Below are 27,276 nucleotides of genomic sequence, written 5' to 3'. Positions count from 1 at the left end.
TGCGTTTGGTGAGTGTGTATTAAGAGCTGAAATGGAGATTTTTCACTTTGCTGTAGTTTACTTTCGGGACACGCTGCGAAATGTCAGGAAAGTGTTTTTGTGATTTAGTTTGAGAGATTTCCCCTCTGTGTTCCACTCGTCATGTAGAACAAATCTGAGCAAAGCTTTCTGGGATTGAAACGCTCTGCCTCGCACTCGGCTTCAATTACTTTATTAGCATCTTAGAAAATCGACTTTTAGATCCATTTTTGGAGGGAAATGAGCTTCTGGGGAAAAAAAACACTTTATACACTTTTGATGATGAATCGGACGGTGGATTTCGGCTCGTCTGTGTGCGCTTTGGGATGCGTCTGTTTAAATTTTCAATTGTGCAACGAAAGCATCTTTTCTCCAAATTAAACTCATTTTATAGCAGATCTCCAGGCGTATTATCCGCCGGATGATGAACACACACACGAGGAAGAACTCTTCATCAAGCACTCGAGAGTTAAAGTAAATCTACTGTATACTGTATAAAAAGCCTTTATTTCATTGTGGATCAGGCAATTAAAAACTGTTTTTAAATAAGCTGATGCGTTGGGGCTAACAAGCCTTCATCACACAGTCCTTTAAACAGCAATTAATTAGTTATGTGACAATCACCTGATTACGGATATAAAATGGTCACAATATAGACGAAGTATCTCACCAGAACATAAGTAAAAACAACTAATATGTTCCAAAAAAATAAATAAATAAAAAGATATAAAAAAAAACATGATACAATATAAAAATGCACTAAAGTGTAATAAAACACAGTCAACAATGTATTCCAATAACATATGGAGAAAAAAACATCCATGTTTTGGAACTGAGAATATATATAATTATACATTTTTTATTTTTTTATTTAAAAAAAAATATATATATATTTATTAAAATCCATGTTTTGGAACTGAGAATATATATAATTATAATTTTTCTATTTTTTTATTTTAAAAAAACGATATATAAATCCTTGTTTTGGAACTGAGAATATATATAATTCTAATTTTTTAATTTTTTTATTTAAAAAAAACTATATATATATATATATATATATATATATTTAAATCCATGTCTTGGAACTGAGAATATATATAATTCTAATTTTTTATATTTATTTTTTATATTTAAAATATGTTTTTATATTTTTTATAATTATAATTTATATATATATATATATATATATATATATATATTTAAATCCATGTTTTGGAATTGAGAATATATATAATTATAATTTTTTTATTTAAAAAAAAAAACGATATATATATAAATCCTTGTTTTGGAACTGAGAATATATATAATTCTATTTTTTTAATTTTTTTATTTAAAAAAAACCTATATATATATATATATATATAAATCCATGTTTTGGAACTGAGAATACATAAAATTCTAATTTTTTATATTTATTTTTTATATTTAAAATATTTTTTTATATTTTTTATAATTATAATTTATATATATATATATATATATATATATATAAATATTTAAATCCTTGTTTTGGAACTGAGAATATATATAATTGTATATATATATATATATTTAAATCCATGTTTTGGAACTGAGAATATATTGTTGATTCTGGTTTTTAGATTTCATTGATATCTTATGTGATGTACTTCTACTTATAATTTAATAATTTTAAGATTTTTTTATTATTAATATCCTGGTTTATATGCTGGTTATGGTTCTATAGTACAATCCTAACAATATGAATAGAAAAAAGAATGAAAAATATCCATTCACTCTATTGGCTGTACAGCCGCAGAGAAGTCGACCAATGTAAGCTGTCCGGCCGGCCAGCTTACATTGGTCAACTGCTCTCATCCAATCACCAGCTCCACTTGAAACTCCGCCTGGCGTTCGCGTCTCCAACCCAACCGCGTCCGACCCCGCCCCCTCCTAACGCGTACGAGCAGCTCCGCTTAATTTTAACATTGAGCTCATTTTTTGTACATTTGGAGTGATGTCGGTACACTCTTAATAACACCACTCACACGGCAGTGCACTCGTAATGACATATCAAGGATGTTAAGAGGCTAAAAGCAGGTTTAGATCATGCCCCATTGAAGTCAACAGGGGGCCAATTTTAAAACATAGGAAACACAGACTATTGTCGTTTTTGTCTGTACTGACAGCACTCCAAATGTACAAAAAAATGAGCTCAATGTTAAAATTGACCAGAGTTCTCCTAAAATTTCAACTACAGCATTAATTATTCTCAATCTTTCTCTTTATGGGCCGTATAAAGTGATCTGACGTTCACATTCGTCCTCGTCTTCCAGGGAGAAACAACAGCGTTACTGTTCACACACTCCAGCCGTGACGCACGTCATCCTGCCGTTTAATGCAGATTGGCTGCAATATTTATTTTTTGGCCCGAAACTATTTTTTAGTGCTCATAAAAATGCATGCTTTCATTGGACAACAAATCAGCGTTTCATGGCATCTCGAGCGGTATTAATGAAGGCAGGTATTTCTCCGAGAAACCGTAAGTGATATTAAATAAACGCAGGCGAGCCAGAAACTCAGTCTGGAATCAAATGGACTTTACGGTCGCTGGAAAAAAACAAACATCAAATGTATTTTTGCCCTCTTGTAATATTTGTCTTAGCAAAGAATATATTGGTGTTTTCTTCTGAAGAGCCGCAGTGTTTGTGTGTGTGTGTGTGTAATGACCCGTGAGCGCTGTGTGTGTGATGCTTTGGCCGTTTTATTCTCTTTTTCCTCCCTAAACTGAATTGAATTATTATTTTGAACTTTAACTTTAGTTATTAACGTTATTAAAGGTCATACTGTAGAATCAGATCATAATATTTCACAGGCTTTATTGCTGATTTTCATTGTTGTGCCTCTGAAGGTTTGTTGAGAGGAGACGTTGGTTCTCTCAGTGTTTGTGTGTGTTCAGTGATGATGGATGAGGATGAAGATGATGAAAAGTTCCTCCGATCTCAACACTGGAAATGAGTTTCACAGTTACAGCAGCCGGACGCCAGATAAACTGATCAACAGTGACAGGAAAGACATTATTTATAATGTTACAGAAGATTCTGTTTCAAATAAACGCTGCTCTTTTCAACTTTTTATTCATCAAAGAATCCTGAAAAATAAAAAGATCAGTTCCCCAAAAATATGAAAAATTGATAATAATCATAAATGTGAGTCTTGAGCATCAGATCCTCATATTAGAGTGATTTCTGAAGGGTCATGTGACACTGAAGACTGGAGTAATGATGCTGAAAATCACAGGAATAAATTACACTTTACTGTATATTCACATAGAGAATAGATGATTTACATTAGAATAATATTTCACTATTTTTCCTGTATTTTTTTTTAATCAAATTAACAGTGTTGGTGCGTCTAAGTCTAAAGTCTAACTGACCACAAACAGTTGCATTTTACATTTTTACATTTAGTTTTAATTTAATTGGCTAATGATATCATAAGGATGAATATGTACTTAACAACAGCAGTGAAGCATTATGCATGTGAGTGGCCAGATTATGTCATAATAGAATCAGTTACATCATCGTTCAGTCATGATCAAGCTCTTAAAGGGACAGATCACCCAAAAATCACACGCAAACATATACAGGTAAAATTAATTTGGTGCAAAAGTTCATTTATTTCAGTTATTCAACTTAAAAGGTGAAACTAACATATTATATAGACTCATTACATGCAAAGAGAGATATTTCAAGCCTTTATTTGTTATAATTTGGAAATATCTCACTTTGCATGTAATGAGTCTATATAATATATGAATTACTAATGAACTTTTGCACAATATTCTAATTCTTTGAGTTTCACCTGTGTGATATGGATATAAAAGTAGTTGTTTGTCTGTACAGTCAATGATGTTTCTCCCCAAAACAGAAACTCATACCGTTTTGAACAACATGAGGGCGAGTAAAAGGTGAACTGTTCCTTTAAGATCAAGATCAAGTAATCCTATTGTGTGTTGAACAAACTTAAACGATATGCGATATGATTTGGTGACCAAGTGTAAAACACGTCCATATGCCGGTTCTTCGTCATGTGATCAGATCTCGAGGCACATGGAAGCGTTTAGAGCGAGTTGCGCGCCTCTTCATGCCAGTGTGTGTCAGACATCCGTGGGAATTTTGTCACTTTATGGAAAGTTGCAGATGCCCTGATGTGTCTCGAGTGATCGATGGGTTTTCCTGGTGGCCGTAGCGAATGTTTCTGCTCTGTTCGGTTGCCAGGAAAAGATCCGTCCTGCCAAAGACGCCACATTACAGCATTTCATCATGTGCCCATGAACAGAGCGTGTGTGTGTGTGTGTGTGTGTGTGTGTATTTACACACCATTGTTGCTTGTCAGTATTATTTTTTAAAAAAAAGAAGAAATTAGCAGTTTTATTAATCAAGAACTCATTCAACTGATCAAACGTGACAGTAAAGACATTTATTTTATTTATTTACTGTTTATTTGAATAGGGACAGATACAAAAAAACATAGATTATTACATAAAGAACAATCCGATGCCTGTATCATAGTGTTACATAGTGTACATTATACACATTATACATAGAGTATTTATAATGTTACAAAAGATCAACAATCTATTCATCAATGAAAAACAAAATGCATCACAATTTCCACAAAAATATGAACTCTGATAATCATAAATGTGTCTTGGGCATCAGATCCTCATATTAGACTGATTTCTGAAGACTGGAGTAATGATGCTGAAAATCACAGGAATAAATGACACTTTACTATATATTCACATAGAAAACTGATGATTTACATTATAATAATATTTCACATTTTTTAACACTTAAATGCAGCCATGGTGAGCAGAAGAGACTTTGTAGTGTGTGTAGTATATCCAATGGTAGATAATGCTGTGAGTTTTTTTAAAAAACTAATGAATCAATTGATGTAAATTTTATTTGAATTGTGTGTACATCTCATTTGCTGTTATGGAAGTTAATATGCGAGATATGAACACACACACACGCACTCATGTAGGCTGCGTCGCTCATTAAACACGCTGTTGAAAAGTAGGTTAATGTGAGGATGAAGGTGGAATTAATGCCACAACCACAAGATCCAGATTTCCAGATGTACTTATTAATGCACGGCGCGCCAGAAAACACACACACACACACACACACACACACACAGGATCCTCTGCTGGACTCATTCTGTCTCAAGCATGTGAAAATGAAGAGAAATGTGAGGATTTTTGTCTGATTAGCAGGTCAAACTGATTTAGGGTTTTCATTTCTGTAAGCCATAATCATCAAAATTATAACAAATAAAGGCTTGAAATATCTCACTTTGCATGTAATGAGTCTATATAATATATTAGTTTCAGCTTGTAAGTTGAATTACTGAAATAAATGAACTTTTGCACCATATTCGAATTTTTCCAGTTTCAAATTCCAATTTTTTTTTTTTATATATATATATATATATATAAATTAGCAATTTGAAGTTGAGATGAAATGAGTATATTCATTTTAGTTTTTCATTTTGTGTAAGTTTGTTTAGTGACAAGCACATTTCAACAATACATTATTATTATTGTTGGTAAGAATATTATTAACACATTATATGTCATGATAGTTTTTGTTGCACTGCCTTTGTAGTCCTTTTTTAAAGTGCTTAAATTGCCAAACATATTCCAGATAGAAAGTGTTCTCTGTCAGTCTGGGACGCTGCGATTGAACCCTCTGGATTTATCTGATTAATTGCTGTCGTTGTGTAGTCAGGGCTGCGGTGTCCGTGATAAGACACTGAATCGAGCTCGTACTGAAGTTCACTTTTAATGGGATTGCGATGAATCTCTGAAAGTGAGAGAAGAATATTCACCTTGAAAAGGGATAAACGGGGCTTTTCTACTTCACAGCTTCTTCACTCATTCCTCCGGCAGGATCAAATCTCTCTTCCCTTTCTTGGCGTGAGATCAAACCACGATCCGATCGGAAGTTCAGTGCAGATTCTGGCCGCTGGATGGGAAAAACCGATGTCTAAACGTCCTCTCCTCTGTCTTTATGGGCTCTCCGGATCCTCTTTTTCAGGGAACATTGGATTAAAAGTCTTTTATGAGCTGCCGCTTCCTAAATGACTTGAACAAATCCAGTAGCCAAGGCCATTTTTATTCATTACTGATATTCTTAGCCTCACAAACAGACCAGTTTGAAAAGTCTCCAATGCTGAAAATACAACAAACCTTTTGGGAAGCTGAAGAAGTCAACGCCTGAAAAGACTTCATGATAGTTTTTGTTGCATTGCTTTCATGGTGATTTAAAAAGTTGCAATGCAAACAAATCTCAATGGTCCTAAAAATAGACATCAGAAGTGAACGCTCAGGCCTTTTTAAATATGTTTTTTAATATTATTAATACTTTATATGTCATGATAGTTTTTGTTGCACATGCTTTCATGGTGAATTAAAAAATATTGCCATGAAAATAATGTTGCAATGCAAACAAATCTTAATGGTCCTAAAAATAGACTTAGACGAACACTATGCAATATTTTTTATTCAGTATCATTATTATTAATAATAATATTATAAGAATGCATATGTCATGATTGTTTCTGTTGCACTGCCTTTATAGTGATTTAAATGAATAAAAGTGCTTAAATTGGCATAAAAACGATGTTGCAATGCAAACAAATCTTAATGGTCCTAAAAACAGACTTCAGGCCTGTTTAATTCCGTTTTTTAATATTATTAAGACTTTATATTTCATGATGGTATTTGTTGCATTTCTCTCATAGTGATTTAAAAAAATAAAAAGTGTTTACTGCCATGAAAATGTTGCAATGCAAATAAATCTTAATGGTCCTAAAAATAAGCTTCAGAAGCGAACGCTAAATACTTCTGTTCGTTTCAGAGTCACACTCGGGGTGTTCGGGTCAAGGGCGGGATTCATATTTAAAAAAAAAAAAAAAAATCATGATTTTTTTTTTTTTTTTTTACTCGTTTTTTATAATATTTTTTTCTTTTTTGGTGTTTTGAGAAAATTTCAAAAATATATATTTTTTTATAATTAGTACTAATGCAATAATTATGACAAAATTTCCCCTCATTGAACATGATAGAAAAAATATTTAAACAATTATTTTTTTTAAAGCTGTATTTCATATTAGAGTCAAGCCTAGGCCTCATAAAAGCAATTTTTGAAATTAGATGGATGCCATCTGGTGGACAAACTGAGCATTTTAAAAATGCAAAACACATGTATAATCTGAATTTTTTGGTGTGTGTGTGTGTCTGTTTTGCACTCTTGATGTTTTATAGATTCACCCCTTCACTGTTGTGTGCTTTTTTTCAAGATCGTGGCTGATTTGTAGATTATACGCACAAAAAAAAACTCACTATTTTCACATTTTTGCCAATTTCCCATTCATTTTCCATGCGGGTCCATTTGGACCCGAACACCCCAAGTGTGACTATTTTTTTTACAACCTCTTAGACTATTCACATCCCGTCCCCAATTTTTTTGGCTGATCAAATACCAAAAACCAACAAAGTCACCAAATTTCGGACCATTCTGAGAAAGCTGTGATTTTTTAAAATTTTTGTATTTAAATTCTTCGGGTCCATTTGGGCCGAACAATCCCAGAGGGTTAATGCATCTTTCTGATTATTATTATTATTAAGAATGCAAGATATGCCTTTATGGTGATTTAAATAAACAACAATGCTTAAATTGGCACAAAAACAATATTTCAGTGCAAACAAATCTTAACAATCCTTGATTTTATTTTAATAAAACTATATTTTAGTTCCGCTGTATAATTAGAGTTTGACGTGTCCTTGACAGATGCACATGTCCGGGAAGCTGAATACCAGAAGTCCTGGTTAAATATGTTTTAATGCATGTTTTTGGCGTTTGGCAGGAGTCGTGCCGTTTGCCTGATCTGTTATTAATGTGGACGCTTGTAAATCATGCACATTATGACGTGATGCTCCATTACAGAGAGCGTAACCCGTGCCAACATGTTTTAAAGAGTTTGCATCATTTCCTGACGAGGAAGCCAATGTTTGCTTCAAAACGACTGCTAATAAACAGGTGAAACTCCACAAATTACTTCCTTTATTTCAGTATTCTAACTTAAAAGGTGAAACTAGACTCATTACATGCAAAGTGACATTTCAAGGCTTTATTTGATATAATTGCGACGATTATGGCTTATTCGTATAAAGGTTTTCATATCTGTAAGCCACAATCATCACAATTATAAAAAAATAAAGGCTTGAAATATGTCGCTTTGCATGTAATGAGTCTATTTAATATGTAGTTTCACCTTTTAAGTTGAATTACTGAACTTTTGCACCATATTCTCATTTCCCGAGTGTTGTGAAGCTGGAAAAATGTTGATTTATGCTGCTTTTAATGCATTCTGTTGGTATAGCGGAGGTAATGAACGTTAATTTGTTTGGGAGAGCGTGTAGTTGAACGGGCGGATGTTAATTTGAATGGTGGCCCGAGATCTGAAGCATATTTTGGTGTAATTAAAAGCAGGCCGTATAATTGAGGAACCTGCGCTCTGTCAAGCTATGTGGAAATGACATGCCATCCATGGCGAAGCTGCGTTCTCGTCTATATTTCACCTGAGTTTATTCCAGCTCTTCATATCCATTAGTTTAATGAACGCGCTTTAGTTTAGCCGCTGCTAATATCCCGCTCTGCTCATTAAAATGAACGCCGGTAATTAACAGTAGATCACTTCTTCTCAACACCGAGGGCTTTCCCGGGTTCGGATGTTGGTTCGGCTGGAGAAACCAGTTCAACTCTTCGTGGAAGTTGCTGAAGTCAATCAAACGTGGCTTTCACTTTTAATTGGATCACAGAAACAAACACACCCGGCGTGATGCCTCGTTTGGGAAGCGTCAGATCCGCTCCGGAGCGTAAAGCACAAACGACTCCATAAAGTTCGTTAAGTTGATATGAATGAGCCGTTTCTCATCTGAAGTCTCGGTGATGCTTGTTTTTCATGGCTTGGCTTGTTTATATGCAGAAGTGTAAAGTCCAGGCTCAGAAAGTTAACGTCGTTTAACCTCCTCAGTCGTTTGCTCCAATCACCTGGATTTGCTAATTAGCAGTTTTTCAGCCAGGAGAGAGAGAGAGAGCTAATTAGTGAATCAATAAACACATGGCAGGACTTTTACTTTCTGACCCCTGGACTTTACACCTCTGTGTGTTTTTAAAATGCTTTACATTTAGTCATTTAGCGGACACTTTTATCCAAAGCGACTTACAAATTAGGACTAAATTAAAGCGAGTCATCATGAAGGGCAAAAACTTTTGCTGATAATTTACTCGCCCCCGTGTCATCCAAGATGTCCATGTCTTTCTTTCTTCAGTCGAAAAGAAATGAAGGTTTTTGATGAAAACATTCCAGGATTTTCTCCATATAATGGACTTCAATGGGGACCAAACGGTTCAAGGTCCAAAAGACGTGACCTTTGTGACCTTTAAACGACACCAGACGATGAATAAGGGTCTTATCAAGCGAAACGATCACTCATTTAATAAATAAATAACAAAGTTTAAGTTTTATAAGCACAAATGCTCGCCTTGCTCTGTTCTGTAATGCACCCCTGTTCGAACTCGTTCATCAAAACGAACGAGTCATTTGGTTCATTCAATGCATGTATAGCACATACTGAATGAGACAAGGGTGTCGAGTTACATTCAATATACTTTAAGGAATAACGGGGAAAAAAAACGTTTAAATGTGTAATTTTGCTGATCAAAGATAAGTTTTAAATGATGAAATTATTGACAGGGCAACTAATAAAATAATTGAAGAGTTCAGATGCAAAAGCCTCTAAATGCCATTTGAAATTTTCTTCTAAAATGACCATTTTTATCAAGCTTGTATATTTAAGTTCAGTAATTTCACTTAAATGACAATTAATAGGTAATCTTCATTGCCATTTAAGTGAAATTACTAAACTTAAATACACAAGCTTGAGAAAAATGGTCATTTTAGAAGAAAATTTCAAATGGCACTTAGAGGCTTTTGCATCTGAACTCTTCAATTATTGAATAAATTCTGTACTTAGTGGCGGGAAATGAGTGTAAATCCAGTACTAAGTACAAATAGACACAGACTGCAAGTGACAGAAATGACCAACGCATTTATTATAAAATATACTGGCAACCCTTTCCAATAATAGAGTTATAGTTAGGATACATTAAATGTCCTTCATCGTCATCAAATAAATGTGAACGTATGAGACTTTTAAAAACAATCCCAAACTTTTGAGTTATAGAATATATTATAAAAATATCTATATTATTTATTATTAAAGTGTTTGGTAGTAAGGATATATTTGCTGTGGTTGATTGTTTTAATCCCAAAGATTGTATAAAAATATATTTCTCCTCTTTGTTCTCGTTGTGACGAAAAAAATCCTCATTTTATGTGTGATGAACAAAGTCTGAAAACATTTGACAAGCGCAACATTTCCAGTCATGTATATAAAGCTTTATTAGGACATATAAAAAGAAATTTACAACAGGAATAATTTTGTAAAGAGCCACCCCTCCATTTCATTAAGACTCGTCGTATATTTCTATTGGCTCTTTGTCTTCACCCTCTCCAGACCTTGAGCGCCGCTGCGTTTCATTTGCTTTGGTTTCGTTCGTCTGTCTGTCAGGGAAAGATTGCGTGTGTGTGTGTGTGTGTGTGTGTGTGTTGAATAGAGAAGCGTGGCCTTGAGTTGTGTCTTTAACTCTATTGTTGGACTCTTCTGTCTGGCTCTTTTGTGATAAATAAGTCTCTCGTTGTTGTGTTGTCTGTGTGAAGATATGCGGACACACACACACACACACACTCGTGTCTGTCGGTGTCGTATTAAACACTGATGAGGCTGAAAATCCAGTGTTTTACACACTTTCAGAAGATGCTTTCGTCAGTTTATTTCTACATTATGAGCTCTACACTGAAAAAAATAATATGCTTTATCCAATCAATAAAATTGTGGCAACATATTACAAGCAATATTATTAATTAAATTGTACAAATTAGAATTAATTAGAATATTAATTTGATTAACTATTACTCAATTCTAATTTGTTCAATTTAATAAATAATATTGCTTGTAATCTGTTGCCACAATTTTATTGATTAGATAAAGCATATTCATTTTTACAGTGTAGTCTAGAACACAGATTCAATTATATATTATTTACAGAGTCACACTGCTGACAGTCCCTGTTAGAAAATCTATCAAAATAAATCTATATTTAAGAAATATTTTAATGTATATAGATTTATATTAAATATAAATATTTTATATATTAATAACACAATCGTCTTAAATATGAAGAGTTCAGATGCAAAAGCCTCTAAATGCCATTTGAAATTTTCTTCTAGAATGATGATTTTTATCAAATTTGTATATTTAAGTTCAGTAATTTCACTTAAATAACAATTAATAGGTAATTATCATTGCCATTTAAGTGAAATCACTGAACTTAAATATACAAGCTTGATAAAAATCATCATTAAAGAAGAAAATTTCAAATGGCATTTAGAGGCTTTTGCATCTGAACTCTTCATATATACATGCATGTGTGTGTATTTATATGTACAAAATAATTATACACACATATATATTATGTAAACACAAACTTTTATTTTGGATGCGATTAATCACAATAAACCGTTTCACGGCCCTAGTTATTAGTCATAATAAAATAAATAAAACTTTCAATACCAGAGCTTTACTTTACATTAATGCATTTAGCGGATGTTTAATCCAAAGCGCATTCAGACGTTATCTTTATAATATAACTATATAAACATCCCGAGTAAAACTGTAAAACTATTACAGAAAATGATTATTTGACAGAGTCTACATGGAAACGTAGACGATTATTATTATTATAATATAAGAGGAACAATGCAGATTGTGTGTGTGTGTGTGTAGTACTCTAAACAGTATACAAAGTTAAATAAACAGTATTTTATGTGTGTATATAAAAAAATTAACTTAATACATACTGTATATATAGGCTGTGTTTGTATTACATGGGATGCATTATTAACATTACATATTCGTATACATTGATATTATTTGTGTGTGCATATATATATATATATATATATATATATATATATATAATATTGCAGTTATATTTTGCATTATTTAATTTTATTTATACATCGGTAATTCACTTCTACAATATTATGTATTTAGGATATACACTCTCACTCTCTCTCTCTTTCTGACCATCCCTCGCTCGCCCACCACTGCTCTCAACCTAATTGGCTGAGCGTGGATTGTCTTTGTCGTCATGGAAACCTCTGTAATGTCCTTTGATTGGGCGTCATGGCCTTGAGTCAGGGATTATTAGTGAGATGAGGAAACATTATAATGATGATAAAAGCTGCATCATCTCCAAAGCTAAACGCGTTACACCTTAATAAATGCAGGCAATCATATATAGTAAAGGAGTATTGGGAAGATCCTCCACTCTCAGAGATGTAATTACGGCTGCTTTATTAAAGAGCGATCTGAGCATGTGACCTTTGCTGACCTTTGACCTTTGCTGACGGTGTTGTGTTTCCAGATGTGTGGAGATCATCGCGAAGGAGGGCCGGAGTCTGAAGGAGCTGTATCTGGTGTCCTGCAAGATCACCGATCACGGTAAGACTGATGCGTTTCGTTTGAAACATGACGACTTCAGATCACCAACGCCGTGAACTCTGACCTTCCTCAGTCAGTGTTCTCTTCAAGGCCTACTACTATCATATTATAGTGAGGATGGTATTATAGTGCAGTATAGTTATTCACATTATTTTATTTTATTTTTCAAAATTCCAAAACGTTGCCTGTCATGCTGAAAGTGTTTTCAATGTATTTATTTATTTAAAGTTTTCATACTGTCAAAGCAGCGGTCCTCATTTAATTAAGACTTTAAGTCTCAGTTTAATTAAATAAATGTTTTTATTTTTCCCCTAAAACTTTTCATAGAGATCTAGTCTTTTACATTATTTTTTATTTGTTTATTTGCTTTTTATTTAAATGTATTAATTTATTTAATTAAATAAATATATACATTTATTGTTTAAATCGATTCATTTATCTGTTTATCTATAAATTCCTCAGTCAGTGTTCTCTTCAAGGCCTTATTACTATTGTGGTATATAGTTAGTATAGTATTATAGTACAGTGAACTTATTCACATTATTTTATTTTGTTTATTTTTATTTTATTTTCGAAATTGCAAATTCCAAAACTTTGCCTGTCCTGGTGATGACAAATGTATTTATTTATTTAAACTTTCCATACTGTGAAAACAGCAGTCTTTTATAATTTATTTACAGTATTTGTTTATTTATTTATTATTTACTTTTTTATTTATATGTGATTTATTTAGTTTAATTAAATAAATATAATAATTTACTTGTTTTTATTTATTTGTTGTTGTTGTTTTTTTAAACTTTTCATACAGTCATGCCAAAGCAGTAGTCTTTTTTTATTTGCTTTTTAATCAAATTTATTAAATTAAATAAATATTTACTTGTTTAAATTAATTTATTCATTAATTTATTTGTTTATTTAATTATGATTTATTTAATACATTAATTTATTTTTTTATTTATAATTGAATGAAACAAATAAGTGAAATAATGAAATAATACATAAACAAATATATTCCTTTATATATTTAATTATAAATGTATTTCCAGGGTTACAGTGTTAAACCCCCACACTCTCTCAGGCTTTTGTTCCCCCCCGTATGAAGAACAATGCACAATATTCATGTGTACGGCACATTAACACACACTGTCAGTCCCATGCTTGAGCTCCAGGAGTGTGTGCGACAGATAATGCCGTGATAAACCCTCTGATCCCCCGAAACAAAGGCCACAGCGGCTGCATGTGTTCACACACTGAATCATGGGTAATTACTGCCTGCCGAGACTGAAGGACAAAGCGGAGCGATTACGCCGCGCAAACAATAGCGACAAGTTCCGCCAGATCGTAACGTTAGATGTGAGGAACTGCACGACGGAGCGAGAAGAGCCGTTCCCCGGCGCGTTCTTCAATTAAAACACGTTCACATTCGGCTTTTATTAGTGCAGAATAAAAAAAATATCATATATGAAGTCAGAATTGTGAGATATAAAGTCGCAATTCTGAGAAATAAAATCACAATTGTGAGAAATAAAGACTTTTTATCTCACAATTGCGAGTTTATATTTCGAAATTCTGAAGTTTTTCCACTCTGAATAGTTTCTCATAATTCTGACTTTATATCACGCATAACACTTTTAAAAGTCAGATGCTGCAAGAGGGAGTTATTCTGATTCAAGATTACCTGGAAGATGAATATAAAAAATTATTTTGTGTACAGATAAATCATAATTAATACCGCAATATGCCATAATATTAGAAACAAACATCACAAACGACCTTGTAACCAATCAGATCAACGTGTGATCGTCAACCAGTGGATCTCTGAGTGAGTGAGTGAGTCGGGGCGGGGCTCATTTGCATATTCATAGAACCGCGCATACTAAATGAGGCACGGGTGTCGAGTTACATTCAAGATATTTGAAGGCATGAAGATTTTTTCCTGTAAAAAACTGTAATTTTGGTGATCAAAGATGAGTTTTAAGTGAGAACATTATTAATTATAGAGGAGCTTGAAAAGAAATCAGCAGAAAAATGTAATATTACGGTAATTTTCAGGAATTTTTGTTGTGCTTACTTTTAATGTCGGAAAATGTTCAATAGAAATATATTTAAAAAAAGATTCTTTGGATGAAAGCATCTTTCTGATGCATAAATGTCATAGATGTATTATTTAGATAGATAGATAGATAGATAGATAGATAGATAGATAGATAGATAGATAGATAGATAGATAGATAGATAGATAGATAGATAGATAGATAGATAGATAGATAGATAGATAGATAGATAGATAGATATAAATAAATGTAAATGTATCATATGTCATAAATGTGTTATCATCAGCATCAACCTTTAATAAAGCCACATCGAGTGAGCACTAGTTAGGGTGCCGTGTTAGTGTCCAGCGGTCATCTCGACCTCCTCTCTTGATCTCGGCAGGGTTTGGCCGTCTCCGAAAGTCTCTTCAGTTCTTCTTTGGCAGCGAGTTAAAGTGACTGAAGGACGTGTGTCGCTTCTTCACAGCAAACTTCAACATTTAAAGCCTTTAAACAGCCTGAAGGTCAAAAAGAGGATAGATTACACTACAGTAATCCAGTCTTGTTTACTAACTAAAAGCACACTTGTACTGTAGATGTTACTGTAAATGCAAAAATATAGTTCCCTATGAATGCATAGACCAAAATATGAAATAAATACTAGTACATGGCGTTAAATAATAATAATACACGTTTACTCAGTGTTTTTAACAGGTCGTATTTACTGGTGAAAACTCAAAAAATTAGAATATGGTGCAAAAGTTCAGTAATTCAACTTAAAAGGTGAAACTAATATATTATATAGACTCATTACATGCAAAGTGAGATATTTCAAGCCTTTATTTGATAAAATAAAGGCTTGAAAGGCTTGCTAAATCATGCCAACATGTGAAGAACATTATAAAAGCTTTATAGTAACCATATGTGAACACTACCAACCACCTAGCAACACCATAGCAACCACCCAGAGTACCCTAGCAACTTCCTAGCAACACCCTAGCAACCACCAGAACACCATAGCAACAACCCAGAACACCCTAGCAACTGCCTAGTGACACCCTAGCAACCACCCAGAACACCCTAGCAACCACCTAGCAACACTCTAGAAACCACCCAGAACCCCCTAGCAAACGCCCTAGCAACACCCTAGCAACCACCTAGAACACCTTAGCAACCCACTTGAAACACCGTAGCAACTTTAAATTACTTCAAACTATACTTTTACACTTTAAACTGTTAAATTTCAAACTAATTTAAACTTTAAACTAATTTAACTTTAAACTACTTTAAAATTCAAACTAATTTACACTATAAACTAATTTAAACTTTAAACTAATTTAAACTTCTTCAAACTTTCTGTTCCAAACTTTCACAATATTTAAACTACTTTAAACTTTAAACTAATTTAAACTATAAACTAATTTTAACTTCAAACTTTCTGTTCCAAATTTTCACAAGCCAACTTAAAGTTTGTCTCGACGAACTTTGTCTGGTTTTTCCAGTTTCACCTGTGTAGATTTAGTATATAATACTAGTCTGTGCGATTAATACGGTCTTGTTTACTTGTATATCCTGCACTGTACACAACTGAAAGCACACTTGTACTGTAGATGTTACTGTAAATGCAAAAAGATTTATAAACCTAAAAAATAATACGTTTCCCCAGTGTTTCACATGTCGTATTTGTAGTGTTCACTAGTGCGGTTGTCCCACGAGGAAGTCTGAAACCCCACTAATGTGTTTCAGCCCACTTGAGATAATTGCGTGTAAGTGGCGTTGTAATGTGCCGAATCCGTCCGACCTCCGCGCAACATTTGTTTAACGTCAGCAGAACTCGTAGTGACTGTAATCACGACCCGTCGCATGCGTGATGAACGACCGCAACATCACAACCCAACACTAATGATGGCCTGGAATGTGCTTGAAATACCCGCGCGCGGCCTTTCTGCGCTAACGGGAGATTAATGGAGGACACCTGATCCGGGCTTTCAGACGGGGAACACACGCTAAACACGCCCGCTCTCCCGCTAATGCATGATTGGTGGGTTTCCTGCGCGCTTCCTGATCAATTGGATAATAGAAGGTTGATTGTGTGTGTGTGTGTGTGTGTGTGTGTGTGTGTTTGGCCGGTTCAGGATTCTTGTGTAATTTCAAGCCAAGGTTGGAAATTGGAAACGGGTTTGAGGTAAAAATGGCACCAGAACGAACCAGAATGACCCCGAATTCAAGATAACGGGACAAAATAAAAGTCCCCTGCACACACACACACACACACACACACACACACACACACACACACACACACACACACACACCGGCTAACGCTCTTCAGACACTTCTGGACAAAGAATTTACATTTTTATTTTTTATTTATTTATTTATTTTTATCAGAATGGTATTACACTTTTGCTGTGAACACACTCTCACTTTCACACACACACACACACACACACACACACTCAAGGAACAAACACACAAACACATACTCTCTCACAATCATTCACAAACACACTCACAAACACACTCTCTCACACAAACATACACTCTCACACACTCTCTCACACACACGCAAACACACACACTCTCACACACACTCTCACACACACACACACACACACACACACACTCAAACACACACTCTCACACACACTCTCTCACACACACACAAACACACACACACAAACAAACACTCACTCTCTCACAATCAATCACAAACACACTCACAAACACACGCACTCACACACACACACACACACACACACACACACACACACACACACACACACTCTCTATCACACACACACTCACAAACACACACACTCTCTCTCACACACACACACACACACACACACTCTATCACACACACTCACACACTCTCTCACACACACACACAAACACACACACACACACACACACACAAACAAACAAACAAACACACACTCTCTCACACACACTCACAAACACACACACACACACACACAAACAAACAAACACACACTCTCTCACACACACTCACAAACACACACACAAACAAACAAACACACACTCACAAACACACACACACACAAACAAACACACACTCTCTCACACACACTCACAAACACACACACACACACACACACAAACAAACAAACACACACTCTCTCACACACACTCACAAACACACACACAAACAAACAAACACACACTCACAAACACACACACACACACGCAAACAAACACACACTCTCTCACACACACTCACAAACACACACACACACACACAAACAAACAAACACACACTCTCTCACAAACACTCACAAACACACACACAAACAAACAAACACACACTCACAAACACACACACACACAAACAAACAAACACACACTCTCTTACACACACTCATTGTGGTCTGGTTGTTTGGTTTGATAAATGTCTCGTTTATTGTGTCCCGTCGACTTCTGTCCGTGTGTTTCTTCATGTGTGTGTGTGTTTGTGCGAGGGGATCAAGCGCTGCCATTGGTGCGTTTCAGATAACGAAAAGCCTCGGCCTTTGATTCGCTCTTCTCACACCAATCTGGAACACACAGATGAAAGAACAGCGCGAGGAGAAAACACACCGAGCTAATGGATATTAAAACGCCGCTCACACCAAACACCAAGTGACATTTCCTAAGCAATAGAGTGTGTGTGTGTGTGTGTGTGTGTGTGTTTCAGGCGGACGTGTTGATCGATGGCAGCAAACACACTCAAGTGATTTTCCTTCAAGTCGCTCGTGTTTTAGTCGTTCACGTGTCGTTTCATCAGCAGAAGATATGAGAATTGATTTTAATAAAGTTCATGTGTTTATACCATCTTAAAGGGACAGTTCACCCAAAGATGTAAACTCTGTCTGTAATGACTCTCCCTCGTGTTGTTCAACCCCGTTCATCTTCAGAACACAAATTAAAGGAGTAGTTCACTTTAAAAAAAACTTTACCTGATAATTTACTCGCCCCCGTGTCATCCAAGATGTCCATGTCTTTCTTTCTTCAGTCGAAAAGAAATTAAGGTTTTTGATGAAAACATTCCAGGATTTTTCTCCATATAATGGACTTCAATGGGGTCCAAACGGTTCAAGGTCCAAAAGACGTGACCTTTGTGACCTTTAAACGACACCAGACGATGAATAAGGGTCTTATCAAGCGAAACGATCGCTCATTTAATAAATAAATAACAAAGTTTAAGTTTTATAAGCTCAAATGCTCGCCTTGCTCTGTTCTGTGATGCGCGTTCGTGACTCTCCTGTTCCAACTCGTTCATCAAAATGAACAAATCTTTTTCTGAGTCAATTCGTTCATTTCGTTCATTGAATGAACCAAATGACTCAAAAAAAGATTCGTTCATTTTGATGAGCGAGTTGGAACAGGAGAGTCACGAACGCGCATCACAGAACAGAGCAAGGCGAGCATTTGAGCTTATAAAACTTAAACTTTGTTATTTATTTATTAAATGAGCGATCGTTTCGCTTGATAAGACCCTTATTCATCGTCTGGTGTCGTTTAAAGCCCTTTGAACAAGTTTGCACTGACCTTGAGCCGTTTGGTCCCCATTGAAGTCCATTATATGGAGAAAATCCTGGAATGTTTTCATCAAAAACCTTCATTTCTTTTCGACTGAAGAAAGAAAGACATGGACATCTTGGATGACATGGGGGTGAGTAAATTATCATATTATTATCAATTATATATATATATATATATATACATATATAACCTATATTCATATTGTAAACAGCTGATTTACATTATAATATTTCACATTTTTACAGTATTTTTGATCAGCCTTGGTGAACAGAAGAGACTTAAAAAAGCTCAAAATCATTAAAAAAGCCCAAACTTTGAACTGAAATATGAACTGGAGCACTTTATCAGTGTTTTGTGGAGTATTTCTGTAATTAAACTAGACTCGCTCTCGTGATTTCCCCCAGCTCCACGCGATTACAATGAAAATCAATATAAAGTGAGTCTGCGAGTAAAAGAGTTTAATGATTGAGATTTCAGATTGAAGGTTGTGTAACTACGTCAGACGTGTTTCATCAACTCATCTCTGAAGCTTTTACTGGCGTTAGTCCTCCGTTCAGACGGCATCCATTAAAGTCCGAAATAAACCATCGATATATTCAGTGTCTCGTCTCGATTTCCAGCACAAATATCTAAACGTTATTAAATCAGGATACATGTACTGAAGTGTTGATTAATGCAACAAAAGTTACGGTAACACTTTTATACACTTCCATCATTGATGAGTAACTAATGAGCAGCGCATTATTAACACTCTAATAACTACTATTACTAAAAACAATCTCTGATTAATAAATTAGTAAGTATTAGCGCTCTGGGGAATGTGGTCGTTCACTATTAGCTAATTAGTGACTATTTTATCATACCTCACTGAGAACTAATAAGAACTACTATATACAGGTTTATAATAGGGCTGTGCAAAAATTAATTGCGATTAATCGCATCCAAAATAAAAGTCTGGGTTTACATAATATATTTGTGTGTGCTGTATATAATTATTTTGTATATATAAATACCTATGCATGCATTTATATATTTAAGAATTATTTGCGCTTAAATTCTGTATATATTTATAAATACATAATCTATATTATATAAATATAAATATTTTATATATGAGTAACACATTTTCTTAAATATATACATGCATGTGTGTGTATTTATATGTACAAAATAATTATATACAGCACACACAAATATATTATGTAGACACAGACTTTTATTTTGGATGCGATTAATCGAAATTAATTTTTGCACAGCCCTAAACTATGCTGGGTTGTTTAAATCCAAATGTGGATCAAATATGGACAAACCCAAATGTTGGGTTAAAAAAAATGTAATTTCAAATTTGAACCCAACTTATTATTTTTTTAATTGCATTTTAACCCAACATTTGGGTTTGTCCATATCTGACCCAAATTCGGGTTTAAACAACCCAGCATTTTTACAGTGTAATTAATATCAGAAATTCATAATATAGACGACTTGTTTTTGGAAATGAACTGAGATTTTGCTTAAAATTAAGAAAAAATATCTGCCAGTGGAGTCAAAAAATTACAAAAATTAACAAAATTATTTTTCTGACTCCATTGGCACATTTTTTTTTCTTTATTATAATTGATTTAATTGATTAATTGGTTTAATTGATTGATTTAATTAATTTAATTGATTTTTTTAGGAAGCATGACTCAACATCTTCAGTCATTTTGCTTCTTCTCCAGTAAATGTCTCTTGATTTAAGAATGTTTAGATATATGTGCTGGAAAACGAGAGGATGAACTTCATGATTGCAGTGTGTGTGTGTGTGTACGTGTTTCTCAGGAGAGACGCGTTATTGGTTTTCACTATTTAAAACCCAAATGGACTTTGGAGGATTCATTATGTCCTCATCTCAGCTCTGACCCCAACAGCCATAAAAACGATTGTGCAATATTTATTTTATGACATTGAAAATTCATAACTTTTCACCGGCGTCCTGAAGGACGTATAAAAGTAAGGAGGAGAATTCATGTGGTATTGAACATGTGTTCTCAGGGAACTCGTAAAAGCTCTCGCTTTCAGCAGCAAATCAGCATAACAGGACCAGTGAGATCCGGCCAATCACGTCACGTGTGTGTGTGTGTGTGTGTGTGTGTGTGTGTGTTCTTGGCAGCAGGTATATAGGCTCCTGTCACTTTAAGACCTGACGCACAGATCCATAATACTGTTACACGTGTGTTTTCTTTCTCAACTGTTTGCTTTCACTTAAAACATCCTGATTGTGTGTACCAAGACTGGATCATGACATTGTTTTGCGTGTATTTCAGTAAAAGAATAGTTCATTTAAGGCGAGACCCGGCAGGCAAAAACATCAGGGTTTTTTTCACTGGTCAATTTTGAGATTTTGAGGTATTTGTCTCCAATAACATGTCTTTTTTCAGACTTGTGGTGAAAAAAAGTCTCAAATACACATTTAGGTCTTTATTTTACTACACTTTGCCTATTTCCTTTATATCAGCAACCAATCGTGAAAGTAAAAGGGGGCATTTAAGTCTAAATGCTATAAATGCACGATCTCATTGACTGATGCTATATCTTTAAATCCAGTTTTCTCAAAATGACTTTTCTCTCATACTCCGAGTCTGAAATCTCCACTTCAGGAGCACCTATACACACCAAACGTTCCAGTCTTGTACCTAGTTATATTATGAAGACATTTACAGAGGTATTTGTAAATATATTATTCCTAGCCTGATTTATATTACATTTTATTTTAAAAAAACATGGTGAAAATCATTTTTTTAAGGCAATTGGCACTCAGTATATTCTGATTTACAGGATAACAAAAGTAGATATCCATAAATCCCTCTGTAATTTTTTTTGAAAATGAAAAAAAAAGAAATATCCAATACTCAGATTTCATTTTTAAAATATATGCAAATTAGTGCATATTTAAGTAGATAATGCCTCATTTGCATATTTAAACATTAAATTACAGAAAACTTGTAATATATATATTTTTTTCTCATCTTAACTTGTAATATATATTTTTTCTCATCTTAACTTGTAATATATATTTTTTTCTCATCTTAACTTGTAATATATATATTTTTTCTCATCTTAACTTGTAATATATATTTTTTTTCTCATCTTAATGTAACTGGGAAAGTTTAATGTTGATATCTATACACCTATACTGTCTCGCCTTAAAAATGAAAATGCTGTCATCGCCTCAAGTTGTTTCAATCCTGTATGAATTTATTTCTTCTGCTGAACACAAAACAAGACATTTTGAAGAATGTCAGTAAACAAACAGTCAATGGACCATAATTGACTTTAATAGTTTTCCAATAGTTCAATAGTTTTTTTTTTTTTACTATGGAAGTCAATGGGGTCCAACAACTGTCTGGTTGCCAACATTCTTCAAAATATCTTCTTTTTGGTTTGAAACAACTTAAATGATGAGAGAATTTTCATTTTTAAGTGAACTATTCTTTATTGCGCTTAAAGCAGAACAAATAACTTATTTAGTTATTTAGTTTTGAGAGGTGACTTTATGTGCGCTCTCTTTTGGTGTGAGCACAAAATATGTATAGAGCATTAGCGTTAGCGTTAGCATTAGCGTTAGCCACACTTTCCCAGAAAGCAGTTTTATTTCAGGCTTGCAGATGATCTGATCTCCTGGTTGCTCATAACAGCCTCTGATATTTGGGTCGTAAATCTCCAGTGACGCCGCGACTGTGGTTTAGCTGACTCCTCTCCCGACGGCGTTTGCTGTTGTTTCTCTGCTCTCGTATAACGTGCTAATCTAGAGCCCTTAAATTGGCATGTGCTAACGGCCCCACAGGAGGTAATAACCGCGGCGCACGGCTTCGTGTGGCTCTTATTACGGCCCCCGTGACTAATGCACACCGTACACTTTTATATGCACCTTGTTTTTATATCCCTCTTGTTTCTCTCTTCGTGAGGAACACATGAGCTAGGCATCCTGGGTAAATTGCACAGATATTTCATGTTCACACTGCAAAAAATGACCACCTTCCTTTTATTTTTGTCTCGTTTTCCAGCACAAATATCTAGATCAAGATACGAATGAAGAATGACAAATTGGTTAAAATTAGGTGACTTAGCATTGTGCGTTCTCATATAAGCGTTTGTGTAGTGGATAATAATAATAGAGTTTAGTTTAGTTTTTGTCTCATTAAAGAATGAAGTCGTCAGTAATCCAGTCTCCCGTCCTGCTGAACCTGTGTAGGTTTGAAACTCATTTGCATAATGCCCGCCTCTGGTCTTGATTGGTCTCTTAGCCCCGCCCTCAAACACTAGTTTATCTGAGACTGGAAGAGTTCGGTTCGTGTTCGTGTCGAGAAGACGCTGCTTGATACGGTAAAACCCGCGCCATCGTCACTGTTCGTATCAAGAGCTGAGATTCAGATATGATAATGAGTGTTTGCTTTCTGACCAATCAGAGCAGAGCAGCTCTCAGAGAGGCGGAGCTTAGAGAGACTGAATCCTCGATCGAAGCGTTTCAGACACTGAGAGAAAAGAGCTGATGCTGTAATGGAGATTATAAGGAAAAATGTGTTTTTTGATGAACGTTTACAGTAAATTTAAAGTAGTTTACTTTACTTTAAAAAAAAACTGATAATTTACTCACCCCCAAGTCATCCAAGATGTCCATGTCTTTCTTTCTTTAGTCGAAATGAAATTAAGGTTTTTGATGAAAACATTCCAGGATTTTCTCCATATAATGGACTTCAATGGGGTCCAAACGGTTCAAGGTCCAAATGAGAGTTTCGGTGCAAACTGTTCAAAGGGCTTTAAACGACACCAGACGATGAATAAGGGTCTTATCAAGCGAATCGATCGCTCATTTAATAAATAAATAACAAAGTTTAAGTTTTATAAGCTCAAATGCTCGCCTTGTTCTGTTCTGTGATGCGGTTAATTCAACGAACCAAATTAACAAGTTGACTCTGTAAAAGATTTTGATGAACGAGTTCGAACAGGAGAGTCACGAACGCGCATCACAGAACAGAGCAAGGCGAGCATTTGAGCTTATAAAACTTAAACTTTGTTATTTATTTATTAAATGAGCGATCGATTCGCTTGATAAGACCCTTATTCATCGTCTGGAATCGTTTAAAGCCCTTTGAACAGTTTGCACTGAAACTTTCATTTGGACCTTGGACCGTTTGGACCCCATTGAAGTCCATTATATGGAGAAAATCCTGAATGTTTTCATCAAAAACCTTCATTTCTTTTCAACTGAAGAAAGAAAGACGTGGACATCTTGGATGACATGGGGGCGAGTAAATTATCAGCAAAAGTTTTTTTTTTAAGTGAACTACTCCTTTAAAATGGGGAATCTTGTTTTGATCGATTGTTCAGGAAACGTGATTTTGCTTCTCAGGGGTAATTGGATTGAAATACAAGCTCATAATAGTGAGTAAGAACATCTTGCTTTGCTGAAGCGACGCTCTATGGCTTCACAGGTGTTTGACACACTCAAACAGGTGTAAGTGTGAACGCACTGGCGATCTGGCGTGATTGAGTGTGTGTTGACGGCTGGTTGTGACAGTGTGAGAGGGTGTTTAATGGTTTGAACCCCCGCTGTGCGCACTGGGACCAGTGACAGAGCCTGCCTGAGCTCCTCACTCCTGTGAACCCCGTCAGACGCGCGGCGCAGGAACGAGATGAGCTCGACAGGCTCCGGGATCCGGCTCTCCGCACTTCTAATTGTTGGGCTTTAGTTTTGGGTGGAAGTGCACTTTTTGCTCATGAAACATTCAGAAAGTTTTCATGGTGAAGTTGCTGGAAACTTTGGCGGGTGAAGGACGACAGCTGATCCACAGAGTTGGTTGTAAAACAGAAGTGTCAAACTCACTTTCTGCCTAGTTTGATTATTTGGGGAACATGCTTTTTTTTCTTCCCCTAAACACACACACACACACTTAAAGAGCACCAAAATCTTGTGCGTATGAATTTATTTTGTTTCATTTATTTATTCATTTACTATTTTTTAAAGTTATATTTGTTTTTATTTACTTTGTATAATTTATTATGCATAATTGTTTTAATATTAGTCCTGGGCAATGATTAATCACAATCAAAATGAAAGTTTGTGTTTACATAATATATGAAGAGTTCAGATGCAAAAGCCTCTAAATGCCATTTGAAATTTTCTTCTTTAATGATGATTTTTACTAAACTTGTATATTTAAGTTCAGTAAATTCGCTTAAATGGCAATGATACTTACCTATTAACTGTTATTTAAGTGAAATTACTGAACTTAAATATACAAGTTTGATAAAAATCATCATGAAAGAAGAAAATTTCAAATGGCATTTAGAGGCTTTTGCATCTGAACTCTTCATATGTTTGTGTACTGTAAAATATATATATATATATATATATATACACACATGCATGTATATATTTAAGTTTTCTTTTTTATTTATATATAAAATATTTTTATTTATATATAATATAAATTATGTATGAATATATTTACAGTATATACTTGCAAATATTTCTTAAATATATACATGCATATATGTGCATTTATATACATAATGTATATGTATATTTAAGTTTTCTTTTTTTTAAATATAACATTTTTATTTATATATATATATTACATGCAAATATTTCTTATATACAGTATGTACTTGGATATGTATATATATATATAATGTCTATATATATATATATATATATATATATAAAATGTATATGTTTAAGTTTTCTTTTTTATTTATACATAACATTTTTATTTATATATAATATAAATGATGTATAATTATATTTACAGTACATTCATGCAAATATTTCTTAAAAATATACTTGTATATGTGTGTATTTATATATACAAAATAATCATACATAGTACACACACATATATTATGTAAATACAAACTTTTTATTTTGCTGCGAATAATCGTGATTAATCGTTTCCCAGCACTATTTATTATTTATTTATATTTCATTTATGATTTTTTTTAATTAATTAGTTTTCTCTAATCATATTATGCAACAAATATTAGCACAAATATGTGCTACAAATTATTTTATTAGTATTACATTAAAAAATTTTAATTAGTACATGTATCGGCCTCTGATGTTATGATGTTTTATCATGCACAGACTGTCATTGTTTATTTTAATAACTGTTCTGAAAGCAGCATTATAGATATAATGCATCATATTTATGTTTCCATGGTGATGCTGCATCAATGTCACATGATACTGTTATGTATCTTTTTACAGAAAGCGTCAAATTGACACACATCGTCGTCACACACTCAGACATCTCAGCTGTAACACACAATAACCAAACCATTTACCCAGAAGCCCTTGCTGAGGAGAGACGCCATCATCATCAGTCATTCTCATATGAAAATTGGCCATGAAATATTGATTTCTTTGGAAATACAGATCTTGAGATTTATTCAGACGAAATTCAGATGATTATGATGCTTTCTTCATTTAACTCCCTACTTGCTATAGATCCACATTGTACGTTTTTATCCATCAGAAACAGCTTAATACTCCATATTTATAGAACCATAAAGTCAAATCCACGTCCATCCATCTTATATTTTGATGCATTTTTTTTTTATTTACAATCAGTAGCTTTTATGTGAGTTTAATTTTTAGAGTGGTGCAATTTTATAGGATTTTTTTTGTGTGCAATTTTCATATATATTTTTTAAATGTAATTTTAAATCATTAAAATTTATATTTAAATAAATCCAGTTATTTACTCCCAAAATAAAGTACCTTCTTCTTTTTGTTATATTATATTTTTAGTTTTATTTATTTTGTCATTTTATAAGAATGATTAAATGTATTTTTGTATATTTAAATAAAATTGTAATAATTTTTAGTATTTTTGTAAATAATTGATTAAATTAAATTCATTTTTATTGTATTTTTATGTATTTCATGACTTTAAAAGAGTGACTAAATTACTTTTATTAAACTATTATTTAATTTAAATTGTTTAAATTTAAACAATTTATATTTTTATTTAAAGT

At 33.8% G+C, this 27,276-nt stretch overlaps 1 protein-coding gene across 2 annotated transcripts in view; it reads left to right on the top strand.

Annotated features, from left to right (window-relative positions):
• fbxl17 (F-box and leucine rich repeat protein 17) overlaps positions 1-27,276 on the top strand; it is a 202,164-nt gene that overhangs the window by 136,281 nt on the left and 38,607 nt on the right. For both annotated transcript variants that reach the window (XM_089119919.1, XM_089119920.1), the window contains exon 8: positions 12,606-12,682. In XM_089119919.1, coding sequence (XP_088976045.1) covers positions 12,606-12,682 — 77 coding nt within the window. The remainder of the gene's footprint in view (positions 1-12,605; positions 12,683-27,276) is intronic.

The sequence above is a fragment of the Pimephales promelas genome, chromosome 14 (assembly GCF_988280905.1).
Source record: "Pimephales promelas chromosome 14, fPimPro1.hap1.1, whole genome shotgun sequence".
Taxonomy (NCBI): domain Eukaryota; kingdom Metazoa; phylum Chordata; class Actinopteri; order Cypriniformes; family Leuciscidae; genus Pimephales; species Pimephales promelas.
The sequence above is the reverse complement of the archived record's forward strand: the minus strand, read 5'-3'. Positions and strand labels throughout refer to the sequence as shown.